Genomic DNA, 15,191 nt, shown 5'->3' with positions numbered 1-15,191 from the left:
AGGTACAATACAGGAGTACAAATTCTCACCTCCTTTTGGGTAATCGTGGACTTTTGTCATCTTTCCGTCTTCTGCCTCTCCTATAATTAAAAACCAGAGTAAACTGTCCACATGTTCTGGATTGAAGTTTACTGAGTAAAGGATGGCTGAAGACATATATACTCAAGACCAAAGAGTAGATAGCAGAAACAAAGGCTAACCCAGAATACATAGTCACATACATATGTGGCAAACCCAACCAACATTTCACTCTGTAGTAATTTTACTTTCAAATAAGTCTGCAACACAAGTTAAATATATACCATTCATAAACTATACGGTACTATATAGGAGGTTTGGATAAACCTCAAGGTTACTACTTGAAGAGTTGTTTCAGTTAAAAGTCCACCTCTTAAATCTTGTCAATTTAAAACATAGAATAAAAGTCTATTATCTAAAAACCCTAAAAATATAAACTATAGTCTCCTTGCAATAGAACCAGAAAACCTAAACACAAAAATCTTATTATTGCAATGAGAAATGGTTGCTAGACAGGAAGTTTTCACCTGATCAAGTTTTTATTACATCATTTGCCTCATTTGCCCTTCTTTGGAAGATCCACATTTGCCACACTCTTACTTGCTGACCTATTCCTTCTACATCCCTATGCCTACTGCCTTATCCATTCATTTGTACGTAAGTACTGCCTTGAACCACACTTTTCAAGTTTTTGAGAAGTCTCTGCAATACAATTGTCAGCTGCTTGAGGCAGGAATACAGGGTGGGGCAAAAGTAGGTTTGCAGCTCTGAGTACACGGAACAGAGTTTATTCCTATATTATTTATTATTGTATTATTTTCCATAAGCACAATTGCAATTGCTTTTCAGAGAACGGAAGGGGGGGGGGAGAGAGAGAGAAGGGGAGAGGGAGAGAGAGAGGGGGAGAGAGAGAAACATCGATGTGAGAGACACACATCGATTGGTTGCTTCCTGCACGCACCCAACCAGGGTTGGGATCGAGCCTGCAACCAAGGTACGTGCCCTTGGCCGGAATCAAACCTGGGACCCTTCAGTCTGTGGGCTGATGCTCTAACCACTGAGCAAAACCAGCCAGGGCGCAAACCTACTTCTGCCCCACCCTGTTTGTATCTGTCAACATCTTTCCTGACATCCCACCTTTTTCCCACTTCAGAATGGCTTTCAAAATGTTAATGATTTTTAGTTGCAATTGCCCACTCACTTCCTAGGAGGTTCCTCATCTTCCCTAATTTCATTCTCCTCTTCTTCTTTTACCTCTACTTCTACTTCCACTTTAATTTCTTTCTTCTCTTTCTCTTCTTTCACCTTTCCTGATTTTCTCCGTGGCTTTGGGGTTTCCCTGAAAACATAAATACAGTTCAACACTGGCATCTAGCAAAGTATCCTTTCAAGGAAAACTTGATAACAAGGTAAAGTCTGGGGTTATCATCAATTTATTGTAAAATAATGATTCTTGGCTCATGAAATGTGATTTCCAGCTAACCATTCCTCACATGCACAGTAATGCCAAATATTTCAAGCCTAAGGGATGACCCCCACCCTAGGCTAATGATGTCCTAAAATGAAATCTCACTACAGTTCTAAAGAGAAACAAGATAAAAGTAGAAAATTCTAAGTATTGAGGCAATTCATGATATCTTGTTATGATAAACATGCAGATATCATAATAAGGATATGATCAAAGTAAAGTTCTACAATGGAAGAGAGGGCTGTATGAGGGGTAATAAGAATGTTAGATTTGTAAATTAAGTGCAGAATTAATTATCCATTTAAAATTAAGTCTATACCCATTAGTTTAGCAACAAGGCAAAATAAAAGCATGCAACAGTGCTTTCCAAACTTATTTTTCATTGACATGTCTGGAGTAAGATGGGACATACCTTTCTAGGTGGGGTTTATAGGTCTCATCTCTTGGATCATCTTTGAATGGTATTTCTTCTTCACTGATTAACATCTCTTCCTCCTCCTCATCATCACTACTAAAAAGCAGCAAAAAGGATTAGAAATTCTAGTTGCAAAGATTGTATCTGAGGGGATTTTCTAATTTTAGTTTATGTGCTGTGGAAGTGAGCACTGAATTTTATTAAGTAAATTTCTTTGGAGATAGCCAAAGATTCACAGTAAATTATCTAGAATTTTTATCCTTATGATCTAGTTGAATTGCAATTTAGCTGCTTTTTCCTGAAGAATAATTGGAACTAAAAATCCTAGATATGCTATCACTTTATTAAATAAAGGCAAGGTGATGACTGCTCAAATGGCATGAAGGGTTAAAATTCAATTGACTTTATAATACTATATCTAGTAATCTGCTGTATCAAAAAAGACTTATCAACGACAAAATAGAAAATTTAAAAAATCACGTGACTCATCACCAAAGATATTGATAAAATTTCAAAACTCTGGTCTAAACACCCACATTTCACACTAGTGCCTAGCATGGAATAAGCCAGAACACAGAAGATCCTCGAGACATAATTTCTGAACTACATAACTAAAGATTACATGATTAAGGCTCTAATCAAGAACAAAGTGGAATCTAAACTTAATACCAAAACTGAAGTTAATTTCTCTGTTATAGCTCAAAATTCTTTCAAGTAGAAAACAACTTTTAATAATTTAATGTGATTGTGCTCTATGTCCCCAAGGGTTTAAATATGAAATGTTTCTCACCTAATGCCACCTGGAGATTGATGCTCTTCTGCAACTTCTGGGGGGGGAAAAAAAGCCAAAACAAAACATTATCTATGTAGATACATTTTCTCACGGCAGCTGGGACCAAATTACTGCCTAAGGTAATTATGCAAAAGGAGAATATGTGCAAACGGTTAAAAAAGAACCCCTCCTATATCACCACACCCACCCCTGAAAGTTAAGCTGTTTTAGTAAATGTTCAGCATTACATTTAAAAGCAACAGGCAACTGGTTCTTAAATGACCATTCTCTGCTTGCACCATACCATAATCAAGCTGATCTGTATTTGGTTCTGACTTGCAGATGAGCTGCAATGAACCAGTCTTGGACCTAGAGCTTCGGGTGTTCTCTGTGTCACGATGCCGAGAGATAGATGTCCTGCTGCTACTGCGCCAGCCCCGGCTAGGCCTAGTTGTAGCAATGGAAACTTCCTGAGGGAGGGTAGAACCGTCTTCTTCCTCTTTCTCTTCCTTGGGATCTAGATGAAAACATACACCATTCTTTTCAAGTTTACAGTTAACTAAAAACCATGCTTGGTAGTGTAAGAGTAGAAAACATTATAAATTCAGTTGAGAAGATAAACTTTTTTCCAGAGGAAAAAACCCCTCAGCTTTTTAAACAAAGTAATACAAACAACAAAATGAGAAAAAAATCAAATAAAGCTTACCCTATTGTCATCTCTCTAAAGAAAAAACTTCATATTGTAAAGTAGTAATTTTATACTGCTTTATCTACTAAAAAGTGGAATGCTGAGAGGACTATGTAAAATATACCAAATATTTCAATTCAGGAAATTTTAACTTTTAGATCTCAGACAAAAGAACCTAAATTAAGTGAGTGGACCCAGAAAGATGACTGAAAGTAGAGAGGCATTAAAAAGAAAGAAACATAGGTCTAGATGTTTTACCAACCAAGAAATCCCCTAACAGGAATGCTTCCCTTGACTCCTGCTACCCTCTATTTCTCCTGTACTTTAAAGGGAAAATAAGGTGAGGCAGGATCATCCAGCTAGCACGACAGATAATAAAAACTTAGCGTTAGAAATTGGCTTTCAAATCTAGAGTAGCTTGCTTGTTATCTATATAAGCTAGTTATATTAAAAGTGAGCCTATTTTGACTATGGAAGATTCTTTTAATAATCTCAAAACAGAAAAGACCTCAGAATAGCACAAAATTTCACACCTTAAGACTAATACACCTGACTAAATAAACATAAAAATAATATGGCTTTCAAACATACAAACAATAACAAAGCTCAATCCACTCATAACAAGAGAAACTCAAATGAAAATGATAGTGTGTTACCACTGGTCCCCCATCATGTTGGCAAAGATCCAAGTTCTTGACCACACACTGCCTATTAGCAAGGCTGCTGGAAAACAGGCTCTAACACAGACGATGGCATGTGCATCGGCAAAACTTCTAGGAAGGACAATCTGGCAATATCTATCAAAATTATAAATGCACACACCTTTTCATGTTAATTTTAACTACTAAGAATTTATCCTACAAAACTACAATCACACTTATAAAATGACTTACATACAGAGTTAGTTGTCCTAGCACCGTTTTTGGTAGTGTAAGAGTAGGAAACTAAGTATCAGGAAGGGACTTGGTTATATGAATTTTAATATAGCCATTAAATGAGCAATAGTATGGAATCAACTCCACGACACTTTATTACGCAAAAAATTCATATCCATGCAATACTCAAACATGTGTACATATACATGTTACATACATTCATGTGCATATATACATATAATATATATAAAAGGTAAGTTTCTTATAGATAATACTTCTGGACAGGTATACAAAAAACTGACAAACATTAGTCACCTACAGGGAAGTCCAAAAATATATCCAGCAATTCCACCTCTAAGTACCTACCCTAGGAAAATAAACTGGCACATGAAGGTTCACTGCAGCATGTTTATAATAGCTGAAGAGTGGAAACAACCTAACCTTCCATCAACAAGTGTTTAAATAATCCATGCTGTATCAAGATAAAATATTATACAGAAATCTGTAAAAAACGACACGAAATTATTGGCAAAAACATTGCTAAATGGAAAAAATAAGATGCAAAACTATCTAAGTAACATTTTTTTTAAAGATCTATAAAAGTTTCCTCCACTGGAGAGAAAGAGAGAGAAACATCAATTAGTTGCCTTTGTACATGCCCCAACTGGGGATGGAAGCCAAGACCTCTTGGTGTATAGGACGGCACCCCAACCAACTGAGCCACACCTGTCAGGGTGCAAACTTCCTTAAACAACTCGTAAGTACTAATGCATGCTAAATTGTGAATAATTCTTGAAAATAAAACCAAGTTTTCTTCTGTGTGGTACTTTAAAGGCAATTACTAGTTGTTTCTCATAATAGCAGTTGACCTTGAGGAGGCTTCCTGATATATAAGGGAGAGAAGAGCCACAGTAGCCTAGGTGAAGGAAGACATCAGGTAAGCCACTGCCTGAACACAAAGGCACAGTGAATATAACCATGTCCTTGAAAGAGGAAGAAGGGGCAAAGTAAGAGTGGATGAGAGTGTGAATTCAGACAAAAAGATATTAATTAGTACCACTGGCAGGTAAAGTTTCTCCTAATTCTTCTAGGTAGCAAAAGATGAAATGTAAGAGTGATTTATCTCCATCCTACAGCAACAGATTCTATCAAAGCAGCCTAACTCATTAAATTGGAAAAGATAATAGCTACTTCATCATAAAATACTTGAAGTTAGAAGGATCATCCTAATATGATCTGGTCCTCCTTCAGATTGCTCCATTTTTCTAACTGAAGCTTAGAGAAATTAAATGATTTGTTCAAGATTACAAAGCTAACATAGACTGCTGGGTGAGACAGGGAGTGGTTGGCTGGTAGGCTGGGAAGAAGCTGGAGTAAAGATCTTCTCACCTCTAAGTATTTACATTTCCTCTGAGAAACTAACAAATCTTAAATACTGGTTAAGTGCTTGGCAGTACATATATTTTTCATCTTTCTAAATTGAGTCTTCATAACCCTGTAAGTAATAATGTCTTTATAGACGAGGAAAGCAAATAGTAACAGACTTCCCCAGGCTCACATATGAAGTTAGAAAGCTAGGATTTGAACCCAGGTGTATCTAAGTCCATAGTCTATATTCTTTTTATATACCATACCTAATCTACTTATTTTCCATACAAACAAAACAACTGTAAACCTATTTCTGTATTTAACAAAAGTATACTCAAAAAAAAGCTCTTGGAAATTGAAAAGAAAAAAAAAAAGACAGCAAAAATTAAAACCTTGAAGAGGAGGTATCAAGTTAGGCAATAAGAGAAAACCTGCCAAAAATTAAGGACATGAGTTGTATTGGTTAATTTTATGTGTCAACTTGGTTAGCCTATGGTGTACAGCTGTTTGGTCAAACACCAGTCTAGATGCTGCTGTGAATATGTGTTTTAAATGTGATTAACATTTAAATAATTAGATCCTGAATAAGCTACGCCCCATAATGTAGATGAGCCTAAGAGCAAAGAAAGGGTTCACGGAAAAGGAATTTGGCCTTAAGAATGCAACATAGAAACCCTGAGTTTCCAGTCCTGTGAATTTTAGACAAGACTGCAACACCAGCTTACATGAATTTCCAATCTGCTGGTTTGCCCTGTGGATTTTGAACTTGACAGCCCCCACCATCACGTGAGCTAATTCCTTAAAATAAACCTCTCTATATATATCCCACTGGTTGGTGCTCTGAAGAACCCTAATACTGACTCTGGTACAGAAAGTGGTTCCAGAGGAAGAGAAACTTAGGATAAGTTTTCTGAATTGGTTCTGGGGACTGATTAGATGTAAAGGCACTGATGACTATTTCCAGTAGTAAAGTGAGCACTGAAAGTCCACTGTACAACATGGCAATAGAAATAGGCAAAGATATCACCAATGGATGCTCCCAAATACTTGTCAGAGGCCAGGCAGGTTCTAGTGATCATGTCTGATACCTTAGAACATTTCAAATTTGCAAGTATAACGAGATTCGGAGGGTTGCTCCTAAATTATGCTGGGCAGTGGGGAAAGGTAAAGCTATGTCGGAGATCCAAATTCTCAGCTCAAGTACCACATAAATGACTTGAAAGAAATCCTTATCTCCTGTTGCTGCAGAACTGAGACTGCTGACAAGCAAATCCGGAGTCTCACACCAAGGCAAACCTGGCTATAGGCACTGCTGAGTGCCGAATCAGCTAGAGGCAGAGACCAATGCCGAGTCCCTGGTAGGGCCCCATTCCCGGTGGTAGCAAGTTCACTATACTGGACCACTTCCATCATGGAAGTGGCAGTGTTTTGTTCTTACTGGAATGGACACTTACTCTCGATATGGATTTGCCTCCCCTACACACAGTGCTTATGCCGAAATTACCATTTGTGGACTTACAGAACACCTTACCAACTGTCATGGTATTCTGCATAGGATTTTTTCTGATCAAGGAACTTACTTCACAGCAAATGAAATGCAGTAATGGGCCCATGTTGATGGAATTCACTAGTCTTACCATGATCCCCACCATCCTGAAGCAGCTAACTTGACAGAATAATGGAATGGCAATAAAAATCAGTGATATTGTGAAGAAACAGAAAGCCCCATTTACTGATGGGAACATAAGTGTAACAGCCACAATGGAAATGTTTGCCAGTTTCTTAAAGTTGAACATACATTTACCATACAACCAAGTGATTTCACTCCTAGATACCTACCCTAAAGAAATAAAAACATTTGTCTACTCAAAAACTCTTCCATGAATATTCAAAGCATCATTATTCATGATAGTTAAAAAGTGGATGAACTGATGAATGAATAAATCAAATGGATTATCTGCATATAAAGGAATACTATACAAAGGCATAGGAATAAAAATACCAATATATTGTATGTACAAGTCCATTTGTAAAATGTCTATAAAAGGCAAATCTATATATAGAACTGTATATTTGAAATGGGCGAATTTTATGGTATATAAATTATGCCTCAATGAAGTTGTATTAATAAAATATGCACTGCAGCACTAGTCATAAGGGCCAATAACTGCAAGCTACCCAAATGGCCATGAACAGTAAAATGGATAAATAGTGATATATTTCTACAACTGTATAATCTGTAATGTTACATAATGGTGAGCAAAAAACCCCACACCAAAGAGTACAGACTGTATTATTTCATTTATATGAAATTAAAAAACTAGCAAAACTAAATTTAGCTATAAAAAGTCAAAATGTTGTTTACACTTGGGGGTGGTTGATCATGTCCTGTTTCTTCGATGGGTGATGGTTCTATAACTAGGCTTGCCTTGTCAACACTCATAAAGCTGTATATTTATGATAAGTGCACTTCTGTATATCACCTATAATCCCAGAATACTGAAATATCAAATATCCTTCAATCAGGTCTGATTAAATTATGGAATACACATGAGCAGTAGTCATGCTTAGATGCTCCCAAAATATCTATTCACCTCTTTTTCTTTCCTTGAAGAATCAATCCCACTCTTAGAAAGAGGGTGGGATTCCTGATTAGTGTAGGCTAATAGTTTTCAAAGTATAGTCTGTATACTCCAGAGGGTCCCCAAGAATTTTAAAGTTTTCAAGGTCAAAACTCTCCACACAAAAAAACAAAACAAAACCTGTTGGGATTTTGTTTAAATTGCACTTATAGATCAATATGGTGAGAAATGACATCTTTTAAAAATTTTTTACTTTAAAATTTTTAATTAAAAAAATTTTTAAATTTAAGTATAGTTGGTATACTTAAATCATCTGTTACCGTGTAAACTTATCACAATATTATTGCCTATATTCTCCTTTCCCTTTTTACTCATCCCCCCCAACTCCCTCCCTATGGTAAGGTCTCTTTAGTCTCTGAGTCTGGGTTTTTTTTGTTTTTTAATATTTCACATATAAGTGAAACCATATTAGCAGTATATCTTTCTCTACCTGACATTTCACTTAGCATAATACCCTCCAGATCCATCTATGTTGACGCAAATTAAAGTTTCATTCTTTTTCATTGCTGGGAAATATTCTGTATGTAGGTATGTGTCTCACATCTTCTTTATCCATTCATCTATCAATGGACACCTAGGTTGCTTCCATATCTTGGCTACTGTAGACATTACTGAAATGAACACAAGAGTGCATGTATTTTTTTGAATTAGTGTTTTCATTTTCTTTGGATAAATACCCAGAGGTGGAATTGCCAGGTCATATGGTGTATCTTTATTTTGATGAAGCTCCATACTTTCTTTCCATAGGGACTGTACCAGTTTGCAGTCCCACCAACAGTGCACAGGGTTCCCTTTTCTCTGTATCCTTGTCAACATGTTATCTGTTGGCTTTTTAATAGCAGCCATTCTGACTGGTGTGAGGTAGTATCTCATTGTGGTTTGATTTGCATTTCCCTGATGATTAGTGAGGTTGTGCATCTTTTCCTATCTGTTGGCCATCTGAATGTCTTCTTTGGAGAAATGTCTTGAAAAGTCATGTCATGTCCTCTAACCATTTTTTGAATGGATTATTTTATTATTGAGTTGTATGAATTTCTTATCTATTTTGGATATCAACCCTTTATCAGATATATCATTATCAGATATATCATTTGCAAATATATTCTCCCATTCAGTCAGTTATCTTATTGTTCTGTTGCAGGTCTCCTATGCTGTACAGAAGCCTTTTAGCTTGATGAAGTTCCACTTATTTATTTTTGCTTGTTTCCCTTGCTCAAGGGGATATATCCAAAAAGATATTTTGTTTTCTTCTAGGAGTTTTACAGTTGAGACCTTACAGTTTTTAACCCACTTTTGAGTTTCTTTTTATAAATGGTGTAAGAGAGTGATCCAGTTTTCCCACCACCACTTAACAATATTGAGTCTTCAAATCCATAAACAAGGTACCTGGCTGTTTATTTAGGTCTTCAATTTTAAATAGCAATGTTTTATACTTCTCAGTGTATTAGTCTTTCACGTATTTGTCAGATTCAGCCCTAAGTAGTTCATAATTTTTGGATACTATCTTAATGGTATCATTTTAAATTTTATAATTACAATTTTTTGTAATGTAAAGATACAATTTATGTTGATCTTATATCATGTAGGTGAGGCTTCAAGATGCCTTGCAGCTTTTGCCTTCGGCCTTTGGAACGCTGCCTTGGGACCATCATGACACGAAAAGATCTGGATTGAAAGACCAATGAGAAGAGAAAAGGAAAACAGCCCAACTGGAAACTAACAAATAGCTGTATTTTAAACCAGCTATTTGGATAGTTTGTTATACAGCAATAGATAACTGATACAAGTTTAGGTAGAGTCACAGTAAAGAAAAGAGCTAGAAATTCTCATAGAGGCAAAATTACAAATAGAAACAGCCAATAAGAAGTTAGGATACAAGTGGGCATTTAACTAGGAAGAAGCAAGCCAGATTTAATGAGGTAGGTCAGAGAAAAGACTAAACCAGTAACCTATAAGGGAATTAACTGCACTGAAGCTAAAGGGTCTTTGCCAGATGCAGTTAGATCAACCTGACTAGTTTTAATTCAGAGGAGCTTGATCCTTCTTGGACTTAAAAGGTCAGGGAGTATTAAATCAGAGTTAATTCCTTTTTGTCAGAGGTTCTGGCCCACTCGGGATCATCTCAGTGTGAGGATAACTTTAGGGCCTCATGTAGAGATGGATGTCTCTTAGGGGTTTTGGATTCTTATTGGCTGAATATAGGTTTCCCACTCAGGACCTTAGGTTTCTTCTGCTTCAATTTTCTTCTACCAGGGCATTCTGCTGCAACTCTCAAGTGATTCTGGCAGGGAAAGGGGTTTCAATATAAAAGAATTACTATATATAACAGAATAAACATAACTGTGTCAGAGATGGTTCTTATAATGTAACCAGAACATTGTTATAAGTTATTTCTTTGTAAGTAAGAGACAGAAAAACTCATTTACCTCATTTATAAAATGTCCCATAACTGAAATGCGCTGGTAATCAAGGCTTTCTTACGCCTGTTTGACAATCCAGATACATCATAAATGAAATATGTTGCACTTCTGTTCTTCTGGACTAGGGAAATGATTTAAAGGATATGGGGTACTCCGAAGAAGGAACAAGATGTCCAAGTAGATCATTCTCACACTGAGAGAAATAATATGGTTCCTGCTACCTTAAGATAAAGGGCTAGGAAGGAAATAGGACAAATAAAATGCCTATCTAATGTACTGTCAGCCATTTGAGACAAGCATTTTTATAACAGTCAGAAACTTGAGTTTCTGAAACCTGACCAGACTACTATGAGTATTTCTATAATTAGCTCTACTTTGTTTTCCATAAATAATTAGTAAAGTCCATAATGAAATATTAGCCAATCTCAGCAGTATTAAGAGAAGTCAGGAAAAGTGAGTTGTGTGTTTTTTTAAACTTATATTTAAGCCAACTTTAGAAGAGTATCATTTAATTTGTGAAGGAGAATTGCTTCAGCTAAAACTAACAGCATCTCTAAAGGTTAAGACTGGAATTATATGTGCCTTGGTTCAAAACAAAGAGAACAGTATGAAAACAAAGCCAAGTTAGGAAGGAACTAGCCAGGCTCTATCCCTCAAAATTTCTGCTAATATTCTGGAAAGTTTCACAATGATGATGATAATCCTCTGGCAGTGGGTAAACTAAGCTTTTATATTTTAAGCTTTTGCATTTTGCTTCTTCTGTGTGAAATGTTCTTCATCCAGATATCTACCTGCATATTCAGGTCTGAGCTCAAATGTTACCTTCTCAAGATCTTCCCTTGCAATCTTAATGGAAACTTAACTTCCCTATCCCCAACTTCATCAAACATTGTATCACAGTTTTAATGTCTTCACTGCAGTTATCTGATTACCAATGCAACCCAGTACCTAGAATGGTGCTGCACAAATAGTAGGTGCTCAATAATTACTTGTTGAATGAATAAGTCCTATTTTTGCAAAGCAATTTCCCGTTTGTTTTACATATATATCCATTAGGCTTCAATAAATGGAGCAAGAACAGAAACCAATACTGAAACGTTTCTTATTATTATTTCAGTTTGAAAAACTAACATGGCACTTTGTAATTTAATAATTTAAAAACAGCAAGTAGCTTTTTCTGTGGGTGCAATATTATTTATTTGTTCAAACAAGTTAAAGGTTCTTATCTTTACTGAAGGAAAGCATATAACTTCAAGTTGTTTGGAGTAAACAAGACTAAAAAAAATACTAAAAATATCTTTTCAATATTAATAAAACGGAGTTATACCTCTAGAAAATATCACAACCGGTTCAAAGTTTTTTTTGACAGCCTCAACCTTTGGAATGAGTATGAATTACTTCAGTTAAAATTCAGCAGACTGAACATGAAAACTATTCTGAAGTAACAGAATAACTGTTTGAGAAGTTAAATGACAAGGAAAGGCAAAAGAATTGAGGTGAATTCTAAATATTAAACGGCCCAGGAATAAGTGAATACTACACTACACTTTCCATTTCCTTATTCACTGACCTAGTTGGATAAATCTATGTTAAGGTACAGTTTTTATGTACCATTCACAGAATTGAAAACTACTGTAATAGGTAAACTAATGATGAAGAAATAGAGATGGGAGTTGGAGAGTATCTATTTCTTCAAAATTTTACAAACTTAACAGCTACCATTTACTGATTGCTCACTGGATGCTAGGTATGGGAATTATTTGCAATAAAAGACAGAACTTGAATTCAAACCCCGATACCTAACCCTAGATCCAGAGCATGTAACTGGTGGATTAGAGTGGGAATGACATCGAGACTGAATTACCCATGATGCAGTTTTAATCTCTTCTCCATAGCTGCACAACTACCGTTTAAGTAGTTGCCAACTTCTGGTTTAAGAAATCTACACAAAGAGCAATAGCTTATCTCCCAACAGGGGTGCAAAGTTTCAACCATATTCTCCAAGTTATCAAGGCAATCCAAAATAATTTCTCTAGACATATTCTTTAGACACACAAAGTACACTTTTAACTCTTATAAAGGCAGCTTGGGATTTTTGTTTGTTTGTTTTAATAAGAACTGCTCTGGTACTTGATTGCCAGCTGTCTCTACATTTTCCCCCCACTTCATAAAATTTCCAAAATGAACATAGCCCTTCTATTCTTGGCAGACTTACCCTATTTTCCAAGTAACAACAGCAACAAAACCAAAAAATTACTAGACAAAATCATCATATAAAACTTTCTACAAAAAAATTTGTCTAGTACAAAATACTTCTGTCTGGTATATTATGGAAAAACTAACCCCAGATTCTAAAATTCAGAAAAAAAAAGAAACCTGAGCATTGACATCTAATCATCTACAAAACAGCCACCACTTCAAGTTACTGGTTCCTAACACACTGTCATTCTTTAAAACAGCATAAAATCCAGGTTTTAAACTTGCCATATATATTATATGGGTGAGGGAGGACATGGGAATAAATTAACCAGTCACCCTTTAGTTATTAAGTAGATTCCTGTCAGATACAATAAATGAAATACGCTTAAAAATCCTTAAAAGTATGTATCTGTCCCAGTTTTAAGAAGGATGCTATACATTTAAACTTAACATCAAGGAATACAGCCAATGACTAGAAAAATAATGAAACAAATGAGCAATTGGCCCAACGTAATAGGGTCAATTTTAATAACCCAATCTGCAAAGCCAGAATAAAGTCTTTTTAAAAAGTGTTTAAAAAGAGAAAGTGAACATTAGTTTCCCTTCATAATCCAGATAAGCAGAAGACTACATTCAATATACATATTTGGTTTGGTAAAACTCTTTAAAGAGAAACGACCTGATGACTTAATTTAATTATTCACTAGGCTGAAATCTTAGAACACTTTCTTTCCACATTCTTCAAACTGCATTTATAATTTGAGTCTCTACCAACATCAAGATTTTGTTTACACTTTATATATTGTGTATCATTCTGCTCTTTGTTACTTTAGGGGAGAGAGGGGGGGGAGAGGGAGAGAGAGAGAGTGAGTGAGCGCGCACAAGCCCGAGGCACGCACACCAGGCGCTTAAAAAAACACAACTACTGCAATAAACTGACATCCAATAACCCGCTTTTCCATTACTAGGTTTGTAAATAATGTCAAAATGATCCCCTTGCCAGAACTTGCCTTTACTTAAATAGGTTCTATCTACTCCAATAATTATTTACTAAATAAAAGTCATTTTAAATGGGAACAATTTAAATTATCAGGCTGAAGTTCGTTCTATTTTTTATCAGATTATAAGATAATAATCAGTGTAATATACATCAGAAGTAAGAATGACCAAGTCTTACCTTTGTCTGTTGTTACTTTCTCTACACATCTGAAAGAAATAAAAATCAAATATTAAATGAATAATCTTGCACACTTTCTTAAAGTATAAAACTTTATCTCTTTCAGGTTCATCTACAGAGTGATGCAGAAAGCATCTAGTGCCAGTGTTATCCAACAGAAATTCCTGCAGTGATGAAAATATTCTGTATCTGCACTGTCCAATACAGTAGTTGCATGTGGCTTCTGTGTGTTTGAAATACTTAGTATAGTTGAGAAACTGAAGGTTTAATTTTCATTAATGTAAATTTAAATAGCCAGATGTAGCTCTATTTCACAGCACACAGCCAGAACATCATTCAAAACAATTGTTTCTAACTACATTTAGATAGCAACAGTAAAGATTAGAATGTGTTATAAACTATTAATTTTTAAAAAATGTCACTCCCATATTTTTAATTTGGGAAAATTTCTATCATACATAACTGCTGAGTACAGTATAATGAGCCACCCCTGTCCCCATTACCCAAATTCAAATGTCAACATGATTAGATCTTCACCATAAAGAAGTCACACAGTATCTCTGAGCAGTACAGAGTTTTCTCTTTTTTTGAAAATAAACCTAATACAAATGAATACTCTTAGGTTAAAAAAGAATATCCAAGAAAATACAGAAGCCGTAACATAATACAAATTCTGTTGTCTTTAGAAATAATAGCTTTCATTTTCTCATTTCATATTTTTTAAATAGCTTGGTATCATAATTTTATTTTAAATTATATTACCAATGTCCCAATTAAGAATTAACAAAAGCTAATACAAACCATCCTAGTGCTAAATAAAAAGTAGTGAAATAATTGCTAACAATTAGAACATACAATAAACTTTCCTAAAACCTTTGGAATGGTTCAGTATTACTATTACCATACTGATCACCATAAAAGGAAAACTCGAGATCTTAGTCTTATACAATCGAAGCCTACTCCAAAGAGCCATAAAAGTTTTTTCAGTTCACTCACTATCTATGATCCTCACCTTTTCCCTACAAAAGTAAACAGCAAGGAAGTGTCACCCAAAGATTAATACCATTTTACTTTTAGCAAGAAAATAAACCAAAAATGGAATTTCATGTACCAGAGAAATATGTTTCCTTCATTTGTAACCATCTGAAC

General features: G+C 35.3%; 1 protein-coding gene across 2 annotated transcripts in view; it reads right to left on the bottom strand.

Moving 5' to 3' along the window:
• Positions 1-15,191, bottom strand: part of ZFP91 (ZFP91 zinc finger protein, atypical E3 ubiquitin ligase) — a 28,295-nt gene that overhangs the window by 9,172 nt on the left and 3,932 nt on the right. Inside the window, exons 2-7 of one of the 2 annotated variants that reach the window (XM_081155294.1) lie at positions 14,043-14,071; positions 2,978-3,190; positions 2,692-2,728; positions 1,899-1,997; positions 1,220-1,357; positions 30-80 (exon numbers count right to left, since the gene is read on the bottom strand). In XM_081155294.1, the coding sequence (XP_081011420.1) occupies positions 30-80; positions 1,220-1,357; positions 1,899-1,997; positions 2,692-2,728; positions 2,978-3,190; positions 14,043-14,071 (567 nt within the window). The remainder of the gene's footprint in view (positions 1-29; positions 81-1,219; positions 1,358-1,898; positions 1,998-2,691; positions 2,729-2,977; positions 3,191-14,042; positions 14,072-15,191) is intronic. The other variant, XM_081155295.1, reaches the window with a different exon arrangement.

Source organism: Miniopterus schreibersii (genome assembly GCF_964146895.1).
Source record: "Miniopterus schreibersii genome assembly, chromosome: 12".
NCBI lineage: Eukaryota > Metazoa > Chordata > Mammalia > Chiroptera > Miniopteridae > Miniopterus > Miniopterus schreibersii.
Note: the sequence above shows the minus strand (reverse complement) of the source record. Positions and strands in the feature narration are given on the sequence as shown.